The following is a 24,547-nucleotide window of genomic DNA, read 5'->3' as shown; positions in this document are numbered from 1 at the left end:
GAGCCTTTAACCGATAGCCTACCCCCTCCCCAGTTCCCCGAAGGGCTGGATCTGCCGCTAATATAGAAACAAACGGAAAGAAACGTTAGACCCGTTAGATGAGAATGATTACATAAGGACATCGCATTTAAGGTAGGACCTTTGTCACTATCTAATTAGAAGCTGGGAAAGTATTTTAAAGCGATACTCAGGTGCCTAAACACAAGCTATGAGTCGGAGGAGTCAGCCAAGATTATACCGTACGTAAAATTAAGCTCTTAAACGCCACAATAAATCGAATTAATTTGAAAACTTCGAACGAGACGGATGTGCTATGCACTAAAACATTGAACGGTTACTTTAATGGTATTTTAACGAGATAGTAATAATGAAACTTCTTGGTAACTTTCTGAAATTGTACAACGTTTTATCAGAGTCAGTGCTACTTATTAAAGGAACTGAGAAGGAAAGCAATTCTTAATCTGGACAGTGGGGTATAACTTCAGTATACTATGATGATTTTACAGGTTTAGAGGTAAGGTAACCCGACCATAACCCCGGGGGCTTATAACCAAGGAAGTCGGGCCTTGTAAGCCGGGGACATTCTAAGGAATAGCATCATAGCAGTCACGGCGAAAATATAACTAAGAGTTTCTACGAGAATATTTTCTAAATAGGTATACTTTTCCTTGCTTCCATGGTCTATTACTAATTGCTGTCTTTCTGATTATTTTATGTGAGATATCAATCTGTCAGTATCTTTACCATGAGTTAGAATTAAATATTTTCCTTCAAAAGCCCGCAATTTTTCCAAGGTTCATAAGTAGCTACTGGGTCAGTTTGTTAACACCAACAGATATACCCTAATCAGGCCTTTGAATGCAAAGTTGGATTCGTTTGTATTGTAAACTACCTGCCGCTTGAAAATAGATCAGAAATACATGATGACCCCCAAATCACAACTGACAACTGTTTTTTTAGTAGTGAAAGCAAAACAGAAAAAATAAAACTATTAAAGGCATAAAGGAAGGATTGCAAGTTTCACTTTTGTTTTGCCAGATTTCGCTGGCTCAGTGTTTTTAAAAAAGGAAACATACGGCAGTGAGCAAGCATGGTTTTCAGCCGAGTTAGCTTTTATAGCGGCCGAAACTGTTGCCTCAATTCTGCTGGTTCAAGCTACACTTGTGTTGGCAGGTCGCGGTAAAGTTTGTACAAAGATGAAACACCACAAGGGCATAGCGTACGTTTAGGTTAGATTTAGGTCAGGTTTTGCCTCAGTCCGTAGTCGTAGATATGCCTTTCGCCTATTATGCTTACGAGAATTCTGTTTTACATTGTACAGCCCACAACCTAAATAAGCTATATATATGTATATCTAGTATTGATTCCACTAATGAGTAAAAATAATGACTTTAACACCAATTATAGAATTCACGGATAAAAATAGAACTGCTAACTAAACAGATTAGTCACCACATATAACCACATATGAAAACGTACCGAGTTGCCAGGCTAAATCAAGAGCTTTCAACAACCGAATCGCAAATTATTCTTGACTAAAATGGGACACAGGGAAAAAAATCTTCTCTCTAAATAACCAATAACCATGATTGTCAATCATCGATATTGAATGTTGATAGATTTCTACTTACTGAATTTTTTTTATCAGTTTTAAAACTGCTGGGAACATTTTGACAAGTTGCGCTTTAATATGACAAAATACTTACGAACTACTGAGACTTGTGAATTTGTACCGGACTGTTAGATTCATTTTACTTATTGGAAATAAACTGTTTGTTGTTGGCTTTTGTTCATAATAAATGTTGTGATGTTAGATTCTGAGATATCGATTCGAATCGATGATTACAGCATTTGTTTTCAACTTTTGTCGGCTGGCTGTTTATTTTACTGTCGGGTTTCGACTTGGCCAGGGATTTTAATCTGCTATGGAAGACAAAGGTCATCTTCTAAGTCCTTATTAGTCCCGTAATAAATTCATTTAAACGCTGCCACCTTGTAACAGTCAAACCCCTACAGGGAGTATGGAAATTCACCAATCAAGTATTGTGTTCCGACTCATGCGTATGAATATTGCATACGCACGAGTTGTTACCCGTTAATAATTAAGATGTGCATTATTTTTTTTAACAAGGTGGTTCCTTTATAATCGGTAAATTGAACGACCAATACTTCGAGAATTCCACTGGTAAAGGAGATTAAAAAGCATTCGCGCCATCAAGTGAATCATAAACAGTTGTTCACGTCTCCGCGAACTATATCGGTTTACAGAATAAAATTTGACTTCCTGCAGCTTTCAATTTCATCTGCGAAACAAGTCTTCAATTGGGCCTATCGATCTTAATCATTCCTTAATATTAAATCTATGCGATATGAGGAAATGTATAGCCAACATTCCTGCTTAATACAAGAGTTGGTTGTTAAGGTTCTCATCGGCAGTTGTCAAGGACAGCTGTTGATGACGTAGGGTTCAAAGTAAATCATGTAAATGAAAAGAAACAATCGATCCGATCCGAAACCGAAATAATCGATTAGTGATCGTTTTATCATTTGCCGGTTACCTCTGTCAAACAAGAAGCTGACCATAAATCAGCTCATAAATTTGAAAACATAACTTTGGTGTGAGCAAATAAATCCTTCAGTTTGTATGTGGATTCTGTCAATAACCCGTTGCTATAGAAACGGCTAGATCCGCACACGCATGCGTTAATTTCTTGTCGTGATTGGTAGGTTTCGATCACGTGCCGTAATTCACGTTTGTTATTCCACCTGGCCCTTTGTCATTTCTCTCCGCCAGATTATCACGCTGAATTTTCACCCAGTTTCCAAAATTTATTTCCAAAGTTAAAAGTTGAACTAGGTCCGTTCAAAATTGGCCAGATAGGTTAAGTATCATCTAGAATTTGATAATGTCGGGTTCCTATCAGCCACCAATTCTCCCTAAACCGGCAAGCAGCCTTCCTTTTATAGCACCCAAGCCAAACATGCCAGGTCAGGGTGTAAATGGAAGTCACTCAGACTCTAATAAGATAGAAGAAAATCAGGAGAATGGAGCTCCTGGTGATATTTTCGACGTGGAAGCAGAAATGATGAGAAGAACAAGTCAACGCAAGCGCGCTAAAGTATGTTTCACAGTTTGTCTTCATTATCTAAAATTTGTCATTCATGATATATTATGCAACATTCTTCAATTTACTGTCAACAATACGGTTTTGTGTTGAGCCTTAGCCTTTTAATTAGGGCTTCAGATAGAAGTCTTCCAGGGCATGAAAGACGCATCTGAGGTCTTAATAATCGGGTTTTTAAAGGGAGGTTTTCCGTGACCTCCGATCCAGGGACACTAAATTTATGCAACGCACTAAACGATCTGTCAAAGCGACGATTTCTGACTGGCTAGGAGCTCCGTCAAAGTCACATGGCCATTCTTTTACGGAATTATTTGATACCTTCCCCGTTGGCATTTACTTCAATTTCCTGAATTCTAACGAGGAAAGTAGTTTGGTAAGCTGAGGGAACGTTTTGTTCCGCCTTGGACAGAAATGAATGCGAGATTTTCGACAAGATTTTAGAAGCAGAAAATGGGAAGCATACGTCATTTTGTAAACAATGAAACTTTGTAATCACTAACACGCAACGGCACAAAGCTGTAAGAATATTGTCTAAATAGATTTATTAAGCCGGAATCTCTTACACCGAATACCTGATCTTTCGTCAGAGATATATTTCAAAGGGCCGTTGTTTTTTTTTCAGGGCAAATAAATCAGTTAAATTTTTTAGCGGCTTTGCGCGGTGAATTGTTTACATATTTCATGGAGTGGTCACGCGGGACTGTCCGAGTTGTCCGCGAGAAGAATGGTGATGTCTTCCTTTCTTCATTGTTCGCGTTGAGAATCTCGTTTAAAATTGTCACACATTCGCCTCGATCGTAGCAAAGGGAATTGAAACACAAAGTGCTTGGTTTTTCGTGAGAATTCGCGCTGGATCTTTCTCTCAATTGACTACAATGGAGGTAAGCGATTTGCAATGTATCAAGAACAAGACGTGATGGAAATTCCACATAGAACAAGATCGATCAAAACGATCCAGGAGAAAAGCAGGGAAATTAAAAAGAAAAGTTGATAATTTTTTTGTTACCAAAAGGGATTTCGAGTTAAAATCACTTTCTAAGGGTTAGACTTAAAACTAAGCGCCGAATAAGCGAACGATTTCCAGTTTAAGGCGACAATTCGTCGGTGAATTTATTGTTGAAATAGGTAGACACGTTCGCTCCATGTGTTCGCCGGATATTTGATAGTCAAAACGACCAAAAGGTGCAGCTCTTTGTCCTCTTGAGGATTTAAACTAAAGGAAATGATTTTAAAACTTTCGTTGCTATAAAAATGAACATTGTAGAGTAAACCTACAGTATTTAACAATCGTAGGTCGGAAACAATAGTCATGTACTCGCTCTCTTTCAAGGGAAGCTGTGCTAAAGTACAGCTGACAGCTGGCAGAAACTTTGTTGCATAACATTTTATGACCAAAATCTATTAGTTAGCGGTGTGTCCGTAGAGATCTGTATCTCCACATAACTATGTATGTTTTAGAAACTGTAACAGGCTTTTGTTTTCCATGAAAATATATCTAAAAGTGCAAAGATCCTGTGTTCCTATACATGTACAATTATTATATACAGGTATTACATGTATATTACCTACTTGTAGACAATCATAGCAATCATAGCAACCAAGTTATAAGTTGGAGTAATAATATAAGATAAGATAAGATAAAAAAATAATATTTTGAGGGCTTGAGTGGTGGGTCATGTGTCCTTTAAAATGTATCAATGCAGTTTTTCTCAATTTGAACTTCAGTTTGAATCAGCACCCAAGAGAGAGCTCCTAGAACAAACAACATTTGAGCTTTTTATATATCAAGTAACCATAAGCCTTCAACAGCCTCCATGCTGGGCAATACAGTGACGTAAATGGTCTGTAAGCAGAGAGAGCCAAACCAGTGTAAATAGACTTAATGCAGTCATTCCATGTTATCCAAGGTTCTGATATCACACCTTAATTGGTCAAATCACTGACCAAGGTTAATTACAAGCAGGCAGAATGGCAGCTACAATAAAATGTCTACATGCGCACATCACTCAGTCCATCTGCCTGGTGTGTGCTTGGTTCTTTTGCAAACATCTTGGTAACTGTAAGGGTGCGCAAGGAACTGACATAATTTTCGTTGGAAAAACTCTGGTTATGTAATGTTGTTTGGGGTTAAACCAGGGTGTAATTTACCCACTAGTTTGAGCTAAATTCTAGCCTGTTCCAGGCGCCTAGAGAGACGCGCGAAGGAGAGGGCGAGGGGACGAAAGCGAGGGGGGATTAGGAGCCTGGAACAGGCTAGCTAAATTCTGGTAGGAACACCCTAGAGTAGAAATGATAATTGCATTTTTCATTACTTATTGTAATGTTGTAATGGTGAACTCAAGTTATTATATTTCATTATAGTTATCATCAAATAGTTTTAAATTATTATTTTATGACTGTTATTTCAGGTTGAATACACAGAAGTCGATGTAAAACTGGCAAATCTAACAGACGATGAATTATCAGATGATGAAATCATTCAGAGAACCACTTCACGAATCTCACCAGTCCCCCCCACACCCATGGAGACAGAAGAGCCAAGGGAAGTAGAAGAGGAAGAGGAGGAGGAAGATGTACCTGAAGGTGCGTTTGAGATACTTGATTAAACAGATTAAATTGTTTTTTAAAAACACATGTGGTTTGCTTTACAATCCCAATTTTCAGAATTTCATATAGAACATCATGTCACCAAGTAGATGAAACATTGAGACAAAAATTAATGTTACTAACACCAGGATTGCATAATGGGGGTGGTGGTAAGGCAAGCGTAGGTACAAAGCAAACAAAAGCCTCACTTATCCCCATACTAAGGTGGGTTGGAGAGGGGGGGGGGTGGGGGCAAGAGTATACTTAGGAAGATACCAACCTGGGCCAGGTTAATCGTGGTTAACTGAGGTCTCTTGTTTTCTTGCTGGGAAGCATTTTTACTGCTAAGTTGAGTTAGAGTTTGACAGTAGTTAAAGGTAAATGAAGGACAAAAAAGAAATTTATAGGAAACAACATTGTTCAGCTATGTGAATAAGACTTAACACTGAGAAAACTTGTAATCCTAGCTACAGTGTAGGTCATGGAAGTTTTCTGTTTTGGTGGCCGCAAATCCTAACCCTTAACATAAATGCTAACCATTAAGCTAACTGGAGAGTTATTTAAGCTAACCTGAGTGCTATTTAGGCTAACCAGAGTGCTTTTTACAGTGGGTTCACCAGAGTGCTATTTAGGCCAACCAGAGATTCACTTCATGTAATTCTTTAAAGTAAATGTCCAAAGGAATAGGAATATAGTTTTGTAGGTACTTTACATGTAAAATTAGATTGAGTTATTGTCAGCAACCAATCAGTCTGCTTTTGTAAAGTCGCTCCAGGCCTTGTCGAAGAATATTAGCCAAAAAGTTACTGAGCAAATAAGCCTAAGAAAGAACCTCTTACTAGTTATTTGCAAAATATTTTGCCTTTCCTGCCCATCACCTCTTTTAAAGTTTTTTATTTCAGGCGTTGTTTTACATGTTTCTGTTATGATATTTCACTGATAGGACTTGAAGGTGCAGCATTCCAGAGCAGACTACCTTTTGACAAGATGACTTCACAGGAGGCTTCCTGTTTTCCAGATGTATCACAGGGTCCCCCACCAATTCAAAAACACTTCTTATACCTTAGGAATAGGATGGTATGTGCTCTGCTTTTTTCCATATTGAAATAGAAATCATTTTGAGGTCATTTTACAGCTCTGACATTATAACAGCAGTTTAACCTACCAATACAGTAAGTGAGCTAGGGCCTCAGGACCACTTGTATCCATTGGCACGGTGTCCTTAGGGCTGTTAAAATGTTTCAGTAGGTCAACATGAGAGACATGACATTTCCATGTTGTAAGTACTAAAAACAGAACAAAAACAGCTGTAGAAAAGTATTGTGTATAGCTGAATCATAGCTTAGATAGCTTGTTAGGTTTTCTCATTTACTAGGGGATCGTACCGTGGGCTATGATAATTAAAATTAACTTCCTGACACATTGAGGGAGGAAAATAAATAAAAAAATAAATGCTTTGTTTATGGTGGAAATGCACTTAGCTACCCAAAGCTAGTTTACAGGCATTCCACTCAGAAATAATGGGAAACAAAAATAATGTATTAAATACATTATGTTATGTTATATTATGTTACATTATGATTGATATGTAATTAAATCTAAGATTTCTGCATCAAATTATGCTGTCATGGTGGTTTACTTCAAGTTATTTGGAAACCAATAGATTATTGGAATAGATTGTTATCTAATAGATTATTAATAGATTGCTAGGTATATTGGCTTTTTCACTTGTCACAGAAAAATATTAAGTACTCTGTTGTTGTGTTTGCATTGCAGCTACAACTGTGGATTGAGAATCCAAGACAGCAGTTAACCCTGGAACATGCACTGTCACAACTGGATCCTTCCCAAAGTAGTTAGTACTCGCCTAAATTTTACTCACAATTTCTTCTGTAAAGTTGTTCACCACCTGAAAAAGTCTATTTCGTGTAGGTTTTGTGCAAGGTTATCATACACAAAACTGTCATTTTTTTCTTGAAATCAAATTGCTACAGACAAGTTCTATTTTGACACAGAGTTTTGACTGGTTATCATGTAACAAAAACTTAGTTGATGTGTATTTAGTCTTTGAGCAAAATCCTAGCTAAATAAAAAAGAAATCACTTATTACTTTTCTTACCCCTATTTAGACATGTTGGGGTGGGGGGGGGGGGGGGTGAGCAGGGACAATTCTGCTCGCAGCAACTTTGAAATTATCTCACTAACTCCGTAAATAATTTAACCAAACATTTTTTTGCACTCCCCGCTTATGCAGCACCACAGTTTCTTTAGAAACAACCCCCTTATCCATTTCTTACATGAAAACTGGTCTCTGTACGGAAATACACAGCTTATCTGGAGCAATTTCCAATTCAAGGCAAAAAAGACACTTACAAGAGTCTTGCCTAAAAACCGTCATTTCTACAAATCAACTGATTTTTATGTATAATTATTATAATTGTATGTTTTCTCCTTTTAGATGACCCTAAACTTGCCTCCAGAGTACATGCTTTCCTCGCCAGATATGGCTTAATCAACTTTGGAATATACAAGATTCTCAAAATGCCACCACCATGTAAGTCTTGTAATAATGAGTGTCAGAATTGCATTATGAAAAGTATGTTTTATCATCAATTTTCCTTGGTGTCAGCAGAGTTTTATTAATAGTGTATTGCATTAAATTACTTACATCTACAACACAACTGTGATTGATTTTGTATTTATTATTACAAAACATTAAGGGTTTTCATGGGCAAACTGACCACCTCTGAACAAGACTTGCCCCATTTTTTTAACATCTTGACCAACTTTTTCCATAAAAGAGAGCATATTTACGTAGTAAGAACACACTCCTAATAAAGATTGGAGTTGAGATTGTATGGGACAACATTGATCCAGTGAATGAACGGAAATTGGGACCCGCATTCCCCCATGGATTTTGCAGGGGCAGATGACATCATCACCAACTTGGCAAAGGAGAGAGAGCCTGGCATCGAGATCATCGAATGTACTCCCTAATCTTTGATTATTATTAGTTGGTGATACTATACAGTTGCTAATATGCTGAATAAACATTTATTTAGTACATTTTGTACCTTGAATCTTTCATGAATAATTCAATAAAATTCATTCCAAATACAACAGTGATTATTTTAACTTGGTCTCCATGAAAATGGTCCAGCAGTAGCTGACTTACTATAATATGTAGTGCAATCTAAGTGTTATAGAATCAGAGGGTCTGTTTTATTCAGTTTCAGTAATTTAATTTTGGTTGTTCAATATGAGTATGTAATAAAGTACGAAAGTAACTCCAAAGAACATCCTTCAGTACTCAATATTTGAGTATGTGTATATGAGTATGTTGTTTGATATACATTTCAGCTAAGAAAGCTCCCAAAGTGATAGTCGTTGGCTCAGGAATCTCAGGACTTACAGCTGCACGGCAATTGCATGCATTTGGAATTGATGTGACCATTGTTGAAGCCAGGGTAAATATACCTCATGTCAAAATGTTATTGTCTTCACATTTGGAATACACTTGTACCCTTGTTTGTGATCCTTGACTGTTGGTTAGAGAATCCTAAACTTGGAGGACTTTTTTCATCAATGGTAGTCAATACAAAAAGACCAAATTTCTCTAAACTGCTGGTCAAGTTCATGGGTATTCATAAACATTTTTGGTCACAGGTGGCCAAGATGAAAATAGATACCAACTTGAAAAAGTTGGGCCAATGTGTTCACGTTCTTTCTTTGTGTCTAATAAAATGTGTTATGGTGGCTCTTTTGTTCTTTGAATATTCACATTATTTCATTTTATTGGTGATCGTGAATGTATGAGCAAGGTAGTCATAAAATAGGGAAATTTTTTTTTTACCAGAAATGGGAGGGCCATATTTTTGTTAACAAAAGTGTAGCTGTAGTTACAATGTTCAGTAATTATAATTGTGAGACTTAATCAATACCTCTTTAATTAATCCTTTTTCCAATTGCAATTATTTAGTGGTATTTGAATGCTATTGTTTCATGTTTAACTCTAGGAACGTGTTGGTGGAAGAGTAGCAACATTCCGTAAAGGCCAGTATATTGCAGATCTTGGAGCTATGGTCCTGACTGGATTAGGTTGGCAAGACTTTTTTCTGTGCATGGAGACACTAAAATTATGTACATAAATTCCAGACCTGTAGAAATCACATACACAGAGAATTCATCATTAATAATATAATTTTGAAATGTCATTGTTCGTGTTGCTGATTAGCAACACAAATAATGTTTTTACACTAACAATCACATCTCATTGGTCACATTCAACACACATTAATTAATGCATACATGCTCAATTTAAGTTTTGGTCTCCTTTATCTCATATTCATGAATTACTGTAAGGGGTTTGAAAAACTTCAAGCCAGAAACAAATTGAAACCACAGTACATAGTTACATCGAATCCCATAATTATTATAATTAAGTATTAAATTCATATTTTATATTCTTATGTGTTGCTGATGGTATATGTTGCTCTGATCCATGACAGGTGGTAATCCCTTGACTGTACTGGCTAATCAAATAAGTATGGAGCTACATAAGATTCGGCAGAAGTGTCCACTCTATGAAACTCATGGAAAATCGGTATGCTCAGTTCCTCAATAGTTCCCAACCAACATGTAAGCAAACGGGCACTGTACCACTCACCAGCTCCCCAATAAGTCATTATTAGGGTTAGAATGAGTATTAAATTTGTTTAACAATGATGGGACTTAATAGTCTCTATTAATGACTAACAAACCTGTGGCCCTTGAATTCAGGATCAACTTGGAATTTGGAAATGTTGATTTTTGCGGAGAGGGGAATTAACCATTAGGTACCCAGAGGGGCAAGGACAATAGACAACAACAAACTCAACCCAGATATGAATCAAACCTGGGCCACATTAGTTGGAGGCGAGTACTCTCACCAGTGCGCCATCCCTGCTCCCTCAGAATAACCCAGAATTCAATGGCATAATGTACATTATTTTTTAGTCTTCTGCAGCCCATTGTTTTGTAAACTACAGGTAAAATAATAAAACATGAAGAATTTAACATCTACACATAATTGTACATAATGTTTTATTTTCAACAACCTAGCTTACAAAATCACAGAAAGTGATAAACATTCATTGGTTAATGTTACGCTTGATTTTTTCCTGAAGGGCCCAATTGAAAAGAAAGCCAACAGCAGACTATCAGCTGTTAGGGTAGGCTTTCCTTTCCTTTTGGTTTTGAATGAAACATTGTATCATCCATTCATCATACATGTAGTCGCTTTCAACTCAACACAATCATCTCTGGCGACATTATATGTTCATCAACCGTTTGTTTTGGCATTACAAAAGACTGGCCGGTAAAATCAAGGATTGTGTCAAAATGCAAGAGTATTGTTAGGGCAATGTGCAGACTGAAAGAAAACAATGTTTCATTGTAACACTGAGGCCTCCTGAGGAGTGTGCATTACCTTCATCACCCCTCTCCCTCCCCCGTCCCCACTCCCCCCCCCCCCCCCCAAAAAAAAAGAATTTCAACAACAACAATCTGGTGACACAGGACTTCCTTTCTGGCCCCAGTTGTTCAAAGAGCACATTATAACTCCAGCCAGTGGACAAATCGCTATCCAGCAGATAAAATGCAATCGAACCAATACATTTTATCCATTGGATAGCAAGTTATCCACCAGATAAAATTATCCGCTCATTGAACTACCGTGGCCTGATGAGCAACTCAAGTCTCCATGAATTTTTGGCAGCATAACAACCAACACTTGAAAGAAAGCAATGCTGGATAATTATCTTGCAGCTGTTTCAGATATGAAAGTGTTTGACAGTTGTGTAAATATTTCAGCAGCGTTATGGACTCAGAACCTTTGGCGTAAAACCAGGTGGAGAAAAAAGCTCCTGGATCAAGTGACCATGTCTGGTGTAAACAATAAAAGCTACAGAAACATATACTACAGCCTTTGCTAGGCGAGTTTGGAAATGATTAACATGTGACAGTGCTTCATTGTAAATCCTCAGAAGGCCTCAGTCTTCCTCCATGAAGTAACAACTGCCAAATGAAAAAATTGCCACTGAATGACTAATTTCTAAGTGTTCTGATATTGTTAAATTATGACCCTCTAATTTGGTGACTGACACTTAAGATTTAGTTGCTTGGGCAGGAAACTCTTCTACAAATCAAGCTATCAGAGCCTGAATTTTTGGGCACTTTCCATTTGACAGAACTGACTGGCCAGAATCAATCAGTTTGCAAATGGAATGCCTAAATTTTAAGAACTACTTAAATGCTCGTCCTTCTAATTTTGTCAAAATGGCACCGGTGAATTTCGACAATCCCGTCAAAATAGTGAAACCCATTTACAATTTGACTTAGGGCTGGCCGGCCAGTTATGATAATTTGAAACCACATTTATTTATTAGTCACACCTTGGTGCTAACAGACTACTGCTTCATAATAAGTATCAATAATTGATAGATTTTTGTGTTCATAACTTTCAATCTGTTCACCTAGCTGACCATCTTACATTTAATTTACTCTGTGTCACATTCTTCTGCAGCCTGGGAATGTAGCTGCCTTTCATTGCTCCTGGCTGCAAGGGGCATCTACTGGCTAGCGGCCGGGAGAAATAAAAGATGACTGTATTCATATAGGCTAATTTCTCATTCGTTTTTGCTTTCTAAGCATAAATAAAATTGCACAGTCTTTGTGGGTAAAAGTTAAAAATGAATGGTTACATGAAGATTTCAAAGACAGTAATTTTGGCTGTCAGAGTGTTACTGATATTCTTAGAATACAAATAAAGTGTGAACACTAGTCAAAAATATGTTTTTTCCCTGGAAGTCTATTATGAAAAGAAGGAATTAAATTCAAAACCAGTCAGATATGAGATGAATAAACCGCAAGCCTTTTTTTAATGGTTAACTATCCTAGCCCTTGCGGTTTATGTACGTTTCTCCTACTGGTTCATCTCAGCTGTCTGATTGATTTTGGCAAAATTCATGTGTCAGAGTTTTAATGAAAGTGTTTACATTTTCTTTTGTTTTTCTTTCTTTCTCCTTTTATTTGTTTCACTTTAATACCAAAGTTATTTTGCCTGTGCTAGGTTCCAAAAGAGAAAGATGAGATGGTTGAGCGTGAGTTCAACAGACTGCTGGAAGCCACGTCTTTCTTGTCTCATCAACTGGACTTCAACTACATGCACAGTAAACCTGTATCCTTGGGTCATGCTTTGGAGCTTGTCATCAAGTAAGTAGTTGCTCTATCAGGATTTGACTGTGCTTTACATCCAGAGTGAAACTTTTCAGACTTTAGGGATTGTTTTTTTTTTCCTTTGGGAATGATTTTTTTGGGAGACTTTCTTGCATCATGTAAAAGTCAGGACACACTAGTTAGGGGATATTAATAATTAATTTATTGCAATGGTGTTGTTACTTGCACTTGAATAAACCATATTTGTATTCTGCGGATTGAACTGGATCTAGCTTACAATGGAGGTTCTTTCCGGGCAATAATGATGATTAAAAAATTTATGTGTGACTGGGAAAAGATATCCCTACATAAGCATTGTGTGCAAACTAGTTCCAGTTTAATACCATAACTGAGGTTACAAATACGGTCTGTTCTATCTGGCAAAAATGAATGAACATATTAAATACCCCACATCTTGCCCTAAATTTGAAATAAGTTCCTTTCATGGCCTACAAGTAATAATTATTGTTGTTCCAGCTCTTAAATCGACATCACCTTTTTCCCAAAATAATTATTATGGTGAACACTTGTCATAAAGAGGTTCAGATCTATGCTCTTCCTGAGTGTGTTTAACGTGTTTGTTTTTGTTTTGATAATTATCAGGATGCAAGAGAGACAAGTGAAGGAGCAACAGATTGAACATGCAAAGAAAATACTGAAGATACAGGAGCAACTGAAAACAAATTTGGCACTGGTAGGTGCTTGATCATAAATTTACCTGTATTATGTAGATGTGTATTATGGAGGAGAATATTAAAGGTCAGGCCTGAATCTGAACACATGTGTATCGATCAGTGGGAGGCAGCTTCTTGCTAAAATGTTACATCATGGACTGGCCAATTTAACAATTTGAAAGCATTTTGCACTGTCTTTTAACTAACAATCCTGGCTCTTATTATAATTACACTAATGTAGAAAACAAGTTCAAGAAACATTGTTACAAGTCTGTACCAATATTATTATTGTTGATCTTGTTTTGAAGTCTTCATTGAGTTGCTTTTTGTGTGCGCCTGTCCAATCAACAGCCCAGTTTAAAGAGCTCCATAAGTGTAAATACTTTGCTTAATTGACCCCAGTAAATATTGCATATAATATAAATCACCTTTTATATAATGCAAGCCAGGTAACTTATAAAGGAAAAGTTATTTTAACCAATCACTTTCACTTGTATGGTACACTTGAAAAATAGGGAGTATAATATTGATCAGTAGATTTATCTAATTATTATTGATGATAAATCACATGGGACTATCCAGTTATTTGTTATGAATCATTGATATTCCAACTGATTCCCTGGCATCAATATACATGACATTTGTTTGCCATTAGATGGTACAAACAAAAGAAAAAGTGATGCAGACACACAAAGAATACCAAGATGCACTCAAGGTCAAGGAACCAAGGTATTTCCTACCATGTCCAGCTACTTAGCATGGAAAATACCTGGACAGTACCCCAGTATTTTCCACTGAGAATAATTATGTAAAAAAGATGGCTCAAAATTCCACACTGATTTTTAACATAGCATAATCCAGACCTATACAGCCATTCTAATGGTCCTCAGGAATTTTCCCTTTGTACCCTAGAAGCTGAAGACTGTTGGAATTTTCATAGTCTCCAAATTAAACAGTACAAGCCGTGGCACATGTAGGGGCAAATAGTTTTGCATGTTGTATAAACATGTAGTATTTTTATTCAGAAATTGCGTATTTCATGAGCTTGGGTCAGAGAAGAAATGAAGGGCTCACAGCAGAACTGGCCAGTAGTAGCGCTCTTTAGATTGCTTTTTGTTGTTTTAGCTCAGATAATTTCGCCAGATTTTTGCAAAGACCTTTAATTCCTTGAACAAGGAACATTACCCCAATGTTTTTTAAATCCATTGTTTTATGTTTTGCAATAAGATCCTATAACAAAGTGCAAAACCATGGATAAAACAATGGGGTGGAACGTTTCTGAAGGAATTGAAAGCCATGTGTGAATCGTCCATTACTGAGCTATGATCAGTGATGTTGAAAGTGTCCTGTGTGGAAATGGAAGAAAGGTGGTCATTTTTTGGCACTGTTAGAAATAAGAAATGTTTAGTATATATGTTATGAAATATTGGGGAGCAAAACAAAAGTGTGAGTCCCCCACTGGAATTAAACCAATGGCCTTCTCTTCACACTCGTCTGATGCCCAGAACACTGAGTTACTGGGCAACTTGTGGAATGCTGAGTCATTTTAAACATTTGTTTTTTTTCAGACAACTATTATAAATGTCATTTTTTTAAGTGAATGTGCTTTGTGTGAAAACTGGTTTGTCTCCTTAAATCTTTCCTTCTCCTCGCAGGGACATTACTTCAGAGTTCTTAGTCAAAAGCAAGTTGCGGGACTTAAATGCTCTTTGCAGGGTGAGTGTTGAATTGGCATCAGCATTTTGCATTTAAATGTTGGTTGAAGTTCTCATTTTGAAACTTAAAATCATTGTACAGTCTATGATTTGCTATAGGATATCAACATTGAGTCAAAACACAGATTAGTTTTATTGCTGCGTCCTGACAATATTTACAGTACAGATGTTGCTCGAAATATTGGAGTTATCTTAGATGACAAATTAAATAAAAAAGCCACTTGCAGCTATCTGCAAGTTGTCTTTTATTCACATTCCAAATGTTGCCCATATTTGAAGATAATTTCTTATCTGATGAAAGTGTAAAAACATTTGTGCATACATTTGTCATGTGTAGCCTCGATAATATTATTATTAATAATAATATTGTAATTTGCTATTATATGGGCTATTGAAGAACATGATTCAAACACTTTGAACAATGGGCTCAAAACTGTGGGCACGCCTTGTAGTGAAGGGAGAAAATACGACCACATCACACCAATACTAAGAGATCTAATTGGCTCCCAGTTGATAACCGTTTTGTTTTTAAAATTATGCTGTTTACTTATAAAGCTCTTCATAACAATTATTATAACTTAGCACCTGTTTATATACAAGATCTACTTTAAATTTACACTCAGGCTGCATGCAACCTTACATCCTATTCTTCAAAACTATTAGTAACTCCTTTCTCTAATTTGAAGAGTTATGGAGACAAAGCATTCTCTGTATGTGCTCCTAAATTATGGAACTCATTACCCATTGAATTAAGGAACTGTCAGTACTTCACTTGATGTTCTTAAAAATAAGTTTATAAAGGTTTATTATGTTAGGTAATACCTGGTTAATTTTCACATGTTTTAACAATTTTTTGTACATATTTACCCTTGTTTGGTAATGAATTTTTCTCACTTTTGTAAAACACTTTTTAGAACTTTTAGATTTTGGCACTGTACAAATTGTCATTGTTATTATTGTATGATTTTTTCTTTCTGGTTATTACTGTCCTGAAAAATTTAATTAGTGAATGAATACATGAGAAGGGCGTGGTTTACTCTTTCCCAACTCTCTCCATGCAAATCCTTTTTTCTGTAATTTCAATGAGGTAGCAAATTATTACAAGTTCAAAGTTTTGCTAGATGACATTGTTTTATGCAAGTCCAATACTTCCCTAGCCTGGCCAAATCTTGAATCTCGTATCCAGATCTTAACTTCTCACTTGCTTTGAGAGCTCAGGGAGAATACTATAAGAAATTGTTGTAGTTTAATGAAATGTTAATGTTAAGATATTCAGCTGCAATGTGAACAGTAAACCAAAGGATTGTGCGTGGTCACGGCCCTTCCAGCGTAAATTGCAGCACCATTGTAATCAACTTTCAAAATGGCAAAGTTTCATAACCAGTCCCTCAATTAACTGTACAAACTCCTCACTGAGTCATTTAATTTGTAAGTTGGTTCATTTTACCAGTTTCAAGGGCATCCTGCTTTCTTCCTCTAGGAATACGACGAAACGGCAGAGGAGCAATTACGAATTGAAGAGAAGCTGGAGGAACTAGAAGACAATCCACCAAGGTACAGTAGTTAATAATGACCAGTGTGGTCATGTAGAAAAATAATATTGTTCATGTTCAGGTAGACATAAAAAATGTCCACAAACCTGTGAGTACACCACTTCCAGGGATTAACCTAGTTTCAGTGCAAAGCATGAAGTGTAGGTGTGCTGTTGTAGATTCTCTAGCTTATTTTTTCCTTAGACAGAGAACTTTGCTCAGCATAAAATTATCTTTCTCTCGTCATGTAGGTGAATAAAATCATTGACATGTACTTGCAACTGGCTTTAACCTTTCATAGACTAGCATGATCCCATCCAAGGATGTACATGTCAGTGTGTAGTAAAGTACTTATGTTGTCTGAGGAAACAACACAGCAGAACAGACAGACAAAATTTGTTTCACTACCTTTGTAGTCTTTCAATCAATACTCATGGTTCTTACCACAGGCTACACTGTGCCTCCACACATTGTATTAGTAGGAACTTAGGCAAAGGCAATGGCAACAACAACACAGCAAAGCAATAGGTTTAACGAGGAAGAACAGTCGCTTTGCACGTGCGTTTAAATTTTGGTACATTTCTTTGCTGTCCTCTGCAAAACAACAGCGTGGAATGACCAAATTCAAGGTTTTGTGAACACACAACGGCGAAGTTTTCATTCTCTTTCTAAACTCAAATGCCACTCCTACCAATCTGGTTTCTGGTTAGTTTGTCATTTTTTGACAAGTTGAGTGAATCAATTCAAAGTAATGGTGAAGAAGCACAAATAAAATGACGTCTTATTTTCAAGTGACGTTTTCATTGCTGTCGCCGTTGTCCTTGCATAAGTTCTCTATTGTCTTAAAGGCAACTTGTGTTTTTTTGTCAGTAGATGTCTTTGTAGCAAAGTTGAACTCATGTTCTGTGCATTTCTCTATGACTAACTTTGCCTTAAGAGCATTATTGTTTGAAACTTTTGTCATTGGTTTTCTTTTGCAGTGATGTTTATTTATCATCAAGAGATCGCCAGATCCTAGACTGGCACTTTGCGAACCTGGAATTTGCGAATGCCACACCTTTGACATCATTATCACTAAAGCACTGGGATCAAGATGATGACTTTGAGTTCAGTGGCAGTCACATGACTGTACGTAATGGTTACTCATGCCTTCCTGCTGCTCTGGCTGAAGGACTGGACATCAGGCTCAATACAGCTGTCAGACATGTCCGCTACAGTAGAACTGGTAAAGAAATATAATAATATTATTGTACAGGGCTAATACATGTATTTACATGTACTACATTACTAGCAGTTAGCCAGAAGAGTAGCTGGTTGTATTGACTTGGGACAGCTATTTTTTATTTATTTATTTATTTATTTATTTTTTTTTGAGAAATTGATGGACAATTCTCAAGGCTTTTGAAAATGTCAGGTGAACACACCTCCAGGATGGTCAGGGGGTTATTTTTTGACTAAAAAAATGCTGGTATAATACATATATTTCTCTGACTTGTGATCTGATGGAACAAAGGCAAATGCAGTTCCTTGCGCATGATAATAATCTGTATATTTATACTGCAGTAGGGATAAGCCAAATCCAGTGGAAGTACACTGTAGTTGGTGTAAACTCATGTTATCAGAATTGTAAAGAAATTTTTTATTTTGAGTGTTCTTCCTTCTACCTTTGCTTCACTTTTATTCAGTTTTTATTTGTTGTTTCTGTTTGTTTTATCGGTATTGTATGTGAAATCACAGCCTAGCACTGTAAAGCTGTTATTACACTAGGCAACTCTTCTCACAACTTTGTTGTGCTGTTGCGACACAAGTTGCACAAAACGTTGCCTAGTGTAACATGCCCTGCAATGAACATTCCTCACAATGTTTTTGTTGCAGTCACCAAATTGCACAAAGTAGAATCGACTTCTACTTTTTGCAACAGTTGAGGCAACAACAGCAAATTATGCAACAAGTTAATTTCATGACATGTTACACTTGGTAGCAACAAAAGTGTGAGACAAGTTGCAAGAAAAATTGCGTAGTGTAACAGCGCCTTAACACTCTATGTAACATTGTTTAAATTTTAAATTATACTGTTATTAGAGACTCTGGCCTTGTGATCAAAAAGTTGTTCAACTGCAATCTTGAAGAGCTGATAAATATTTGACTGCCAGTACCTTTTATACTTGTCTAAAGCAAACATCAAGTCAAATCTCTCTTGCATAAAATGTGGCAGAGGTGTAGCAAAACCAGCTTTTTGTGCAATGTTTAATACTTAGTTATAGCCTTCATTCGCTTTTTGCTTCACCGTGTGTCAACTCAGTGGGCAAGGGCACCTAGCATTTGTTGTGCAAGTTAAATACTCTTGTTGTGCTACCTTCTACTTCAACAGATAATGTTGAGGATGGCAGATGGCCTTAAAAGGAAGCAACAGTGTTAACTGGTCATTCAAAAGTTTTTTTAATTTTGTTATCAGGTGTGGAAATAGTGACACAGAGTACCAGCAAAGCGTCCATCACCACAACACAGACATTTAAAGGAGATGCAGTATTAATAACACTCCCTCTTGGAGTACTAAAAAACCATCCGTCGATGGTTCAGTTTCACCCTCCCCTCCCTGAATGGAAAACTGCTGCTATCCATCGAATGGGATTTGGAAATCTAAACAAGGTAAGAGCTCAAGCATCACCTAGTAACAGTACTTCTTGTGTTATGAAACTTACGAGTCTTTGGGCAGCTTAGACAGTGCAGCCTGTGCTATACAAATACACTAAAAAAAATTAATACATTTCTGAAGTAAATCACTGTCTTGTATTTAATTTTGTGGTTTCCCATTCAACAAAATTAATGTGAAATAAAGTACGTTTGCATGAACCTATTAAGTACCATTAATTAAAAATCAATATGAAACATATATTTGAACCGTGGGTGAAAGATTAAATAGTGAGGATTTTTCTTCACCTGCAATTCAAATGTATGTTTCATATATTCATGTTCATTTATTCATCCTTCATGGGTATATTATGAACTCACAATTTGACCAGCTCCCAGTTGGCTTGATAGCTCAGTTAGTAGCTCAAGCACTGCACCAGCATCGCAGAGGTCATGGGTCATGGGTAATTCAAACCCCGTTCAGGCCTGAATTTTTTTCAGGCTTTCTTTTTGCAACTGCTTAATTTGTGTAAATAACTGTGAGGATCTTTCTTCTATTTAATTAAAAATCATTCATTTGGTATCTTGTTCTTCATTTTGTCTGTTTGTTCTGGTATTGGATCCTCTGTAACTAAAATCGGACCATGAAATTCTCCTCACTTTTACAGCTGTTCAGGACCTTTACTGACAACGTCTCAACTTGGATAATTTCTCATAACAAAATAAGAAGTTGTCAACACTCATCATCATTCTCATTGTTTTGTTCACTGTAGGTGGTTCTTTGTTTTGATCGAGTGTTCTGGGATCCAAACACAAATCTGTTTGGTCATGTTGGAAGCACAACAGCAAATCGTGGTGAACTCTTCCTGTTCTGGAATCTGTACAAGTCTCCGGTTCTCATTGCACTTGTGGCAGGTGAAGCAGCTAACAAACTGGAGAACGTGTCTGATGAGATCATTGTTGGAAGTGCCATTGCTGTGTTGAAAGGGATATTTGGAAGCAGTGCTGTTCCTCAGGTTTGTTAATATTACTTGTTTATGAGTTTATAATTATAACACCTTTCACTTTGAAAGTTTTAATGACCAAAGAGTAAGTAAAGTACGAAGTAATGTGTAGGGAATTGCTTCTCAAGTGGATAAAGTTGACAGAAAAGCAGCATCACAGTGCAATAAGAGGTGAGAATTATGGAGCTGCTCAGTGGTTTTCAGTGGTTGTCAAACTGCTGGGTTTCATTTATTCACTTGAATCTCAAAAGTTACGTGTAGCGCCACATGCATTAGGTAATTGAACAAAGCAATTATTATTTTGAGGTACATGTACTGCAGCCATGAACACACGCATTACATGCTCACTGTATGTCATGATGTGACAGTTAACAAATCGATGGCAGTTTTCTATGGTCTATACTGTTATAGACCATAAATGTCATAAAATGTTTAAAACTCATGTTTCACTGCCAAGTTTTGAACATTTTATGGAGACATTTTATGGTCTATTACAGTATAGACCATACAAAACATAACTGCGGTTGTTTTGTTTTTTACTGTAACATGGAAAAAATACAAGCAGAATTGGCTTTATTTCTCATTGAGAAAGCACGGGTGTTACATCTGACATCACTTTTATTGTCTGTACTCTTATCAACAATAGTTATGAGCCAATCAGCGTACGGGAATTTTGACAGCTATGGTAAAAAGGATGATGGTTGATATGTTTCCTCTTTCACAGCCAAAAGAGACAGTAGTGACACGATGGAAGTCAGATGAGTGGTCTCGAGGCTCATACTCCTTTGTTGCCGCTGGCTCTTCAGGAAATGACTACGATCTGATGGCATCCCCAGTGGCCCCTCCCCCAGTGACAGGAATGGCACCAGGAAACCCCTCCCCACCCAACCCACCAAGGGTGTTCTTTGCTGGAGAACATACAATCAGAAATTATCCTGCTACAGTGCATGGTGCTCTCCTGAGTGGTTTGAGAGAGGCTGGGAGAATTGCAGATCAGTTTCTCGGACTTCCTTATGAGGTGAATAGAGTGGGGCAGTCTCCTATGTCACAGGGCTGACGATGCCAAGGATGAACAAAGACATAACATGATAGAAAACATCAATCTAAAGACTGAGAGTGCAAGTTAAACTCACGGCTGCTTCTTTAAGTGTTGCCAGTTTAACAGGAAGCATGACTATGCCAGTGACCAGAAGGTCTGGTCTGTTATTTAATGACGAGAAGTCACAGAAACGTACCGTTGATCAGAGAGTGGATAACTTTATCCAGTGGGTTAAATGTAATAGTTGGAGTACATACTATCCACTGGATAGCCTTATCCGCTCTTCGAACAACTAAGCCTTGTTGTACATAATGACTGCAGTCAACCCCTCAACACTGATGTGAAACGTACAGTGACAGACTGAATAGAGTTTCTTCAGTAATAACCTCACAGAGATCTACATTACCGTCTTTCCTCATCTGTCAGAAACACCTTTAATTGTTATGTGTAGCTTTATGCATGGGTCTTATTGCAGGAAATTTTCAATTAATGGAAGTGTCTTTCTTGCAGTTTCAAGAAAAATCTAAATAATTCTGTATGTGACTTGATTGCTTATTTATTGAAGCCAAGATTTATAAAAAAAACCTCTCCAAGATAAAAATTTAAATACTACCTTCTTCACAACATGGACATGGACCCATCAAAAATCACAAATTTATAGGATTTTGCAAAACTTTCCTGCCATAAGATCAAAAGCCGTTTTACCTGGTAGAAGATGAGAGTGATTTCTTTTTGACCATGAAATGATTTTATAGTTTGAAGCAAAGCAACAAACAAACCATACAATAGCAATATTGTTGGCTTGTGGTTGGTTTTTATCTGTTGCCCAATAACTGTCCTGCACTGTGGGCTATTGAAATTTCTTTTTGGTATGCTGCCAAGTTTTCAACAATCTGGTTGGTCAATCAAGCAATGACTATTTCATAGTAGCCTGGTATGTATCTTGTGTTAACTTGTGGTGAATGAAGCAAACTCTTACTGTGACAATATTATTTTCAAGATCAATTGGAAATCACTCTATGAATCAAGCAAAACCTCAAAGAAACTAAGAGTAATTTTATTGTTACAATCACTCTGAGTCATCAGAAGTAATGTCAGGGAAGTTTGTGCAAATTCAAATTTATTCCACTTTTTCCACCCACAAACACTGTTTTGTGAAAGCTGTAGGTAAAATGCAACCAACCAATGTATAATTGGAACTGGAGTGACTCCTCTGGGGATGTATTATATCACTTTTAAGTGTCTTACTCTTTCAATTCCAACAGTTTCAAAAGGAATGGTGCTACAGAATAGTTCTAGAAAATATCCATACCTCCTTTCCCACAGAAGGTCATAATTAATTTTGGAGATTTTAGAGGTTGTAGAGATCTCAAAAAGTCAAAGTTTTTGCGGGAAAGCATGAAGCTAAATTGTACTTTCCAGAGGGACAGGATGCAATTACAAAGCATAATACTTTCCAATGCAGGCTAGGGTTATGGATATTTTCTTCATATCCCTCTGATTGATCACACTTAAGGGCTTTATCCACACATGAAAAGTTCAACTTCAAGGTTGACCAAATGACAGGTGCTTTAACTGTACAACATTCATGCACTGCGCATCTTACTCTTTTCTTTTGGATGATCTGTCTTCTCTTTTTTCTTGGGGCAGGTAGGACGCATAAAGCTCTTTATAAGGCTTCATTTATTTACCACTCCTTTGTATAAAACTCTATTCCACTTTACTTTGTATTGAGAAAGTGTAGATTAATAATTATTTATTTATTACAAATAAAGAGTAGCAATAAAGATTGGAATTGTATCCAGTTGAATGTGTTTGCTCAGCTCTGCTCCATGGCGTATACATTCTCAGTTTGGTCCAAGTTATTTTGGAACCAATTTAAATAGCATGCAGGAGCATCTGGATGTATTAAAACTGGTACATTACTTGCAAAAAATTTCGGACGTTTTATTTCGGACAAATTTCGGACAAAAATTTCGGACACTGCGCTGAAACATGCCTAAAGTAAATTTACGACTAAAAAACATGAACTGAAAATCTGTGAAAATGATAGTGTTACTGTACCTTCAAGGTTTTACAACCGGATACACCAACCAGAAAATAACACAAACTCAATCATGCAAGCTTATGCCTCAAGCAGTGTCTCAAATATTTTCCTTTCCAGTGATAAAAAGAACGAATGAGCAAAGCCGCCTAATCCGAATTTCAGCCATATCATGTATATTGGCTTTGAATATGTGATGCCGTCGCTCAGAAAGTACTTTTAAAGTTTTATACTATACTGTAAAAATTTCGGACGCTTAATCATTTCGGACGGTTTTATTTTCGGACACTATTTTTGTGCGAAATTAAAATCGTCCGAAATTTTTTGCAAGTAATGTACTCCCTGCCCCCCGCTCCTCCCTTGGCCGAGATGCTAGTCTGTTGCAGGGTTTTGGCAGCAGTATGTCGCTAGTTCCCAGCAGTACACTGTGAAGCGAGACAATGTGGAGCAAAGTTTCTTGTCCAAAGAAAGAATGCAATGTCTGAGTCTTTGGTTAGCCGCAATCCACTGACTTTAGGATCCGACATCCAAGGTGCTAACAACTACACCACAACGAGGGCAAAAGATGAAAGGATGTAGAAATCAAACTCAAACCAAAACAGAGAAAGCCAGGGTGATAAGACAGCTTTCATTCATGCAGTTTTCCTTCAATTAAATTTTAATATGTACATTCTTGAGGTTTTGTTCCGTGGCTTTTTCTTGTCTTTGAAGAATTTGAGATACACGCATATTTCACAACAACCCTTCCAGTGGGAAGTGATGAGATCAAGGCAGCTGTATTCCCTGGCTACTGTTTTGGGGAAAAAATAATTACAGTCGAACCTCCACTAACGGCCACCTCTCCACAACGGCCACATTTTTTTGTCCAGGCGGACAGTCCATACATTAGCTCTTGTTTAAACCTCTCTACAACGGCAACGGCCCCTAAAGTGCGTACCCAACT

At 37.1% G+C, this 24,547-nt stretch overlaps 1 protein-coding gene across 2 annotated transcripts; it reads left to right on the top strand.

The window, feature by feature from the left end:
- The first annotated feature begins 2,771 nt into the window (after positions 1-2,771).
- Positions 2,772-23,360, top strand: LOC146474388 (lysine-specific histone demethylase 1A-like). 2 transcript variants are annotated; one of them, XM_085116977.1, is made up of 18 exons: positions 2,772-3,119; positions 5,534-5,708; positions 6,655-6,788; positions 7,488-7,566; positions 8,170-8,265; positions 9,072-9,178; positions 9,728-9,809; positions 10,220-10,314; positions 10,877-10,921; positions 12,820-12,962; positions 13,569-13,659; positions 14,295-14,368; positions 15,295-15,355; positions 16,835-16,908; positions 17,867-18,111; positions 19,342-19,535; positions 20,291-20,533; positions 21,246-23,360. In XM_085116977.1, exons 1-18 carry the CDS (start codon positions 2,907-2,909, stop codon positions 21,576-21,578), a joined length of 2,484 nt encoding a protein of 827 aa, XP_084973103.1. In that variant the 5' UTR covers positions 2,772-2,906; the 3' UTR covers positions 21,579-23,360. The 2 variants fall into 2 exon arrangements, with proteins under 2 accessions (XP_084973103.1, XP_084973104.1); XM_085116978.1 differs by lacking the exon at positions 2,772-3,119 and adding an exon at positions 3,472-4,006.
- The last annotated feature ends 1,187 nt before the right edge of the window (positions 23,361-24,547 follow it).

The sequence above is a fragment of the Pavona decussata genome, unplaced genomic scaffold (genome assembly GCF_977016875.1).
Source record: "Pavona decussata unplaced genomic scaffold, jaPavDecu1.1 SCAFFOLD_89, whole genome shotgun sequence".
Taxonomy (NCBI): domain Eukaryota; kingdom Metazoa; phylum Cnidaria; class Anthozoa; order Scleractinia; family Agariciidae; genus Pavona; species Pavona decussata.
Note: the sequence above shows the minus strand (reverse complement) of the source record. Positions and strands in the feature narration are given on the sequence as shown.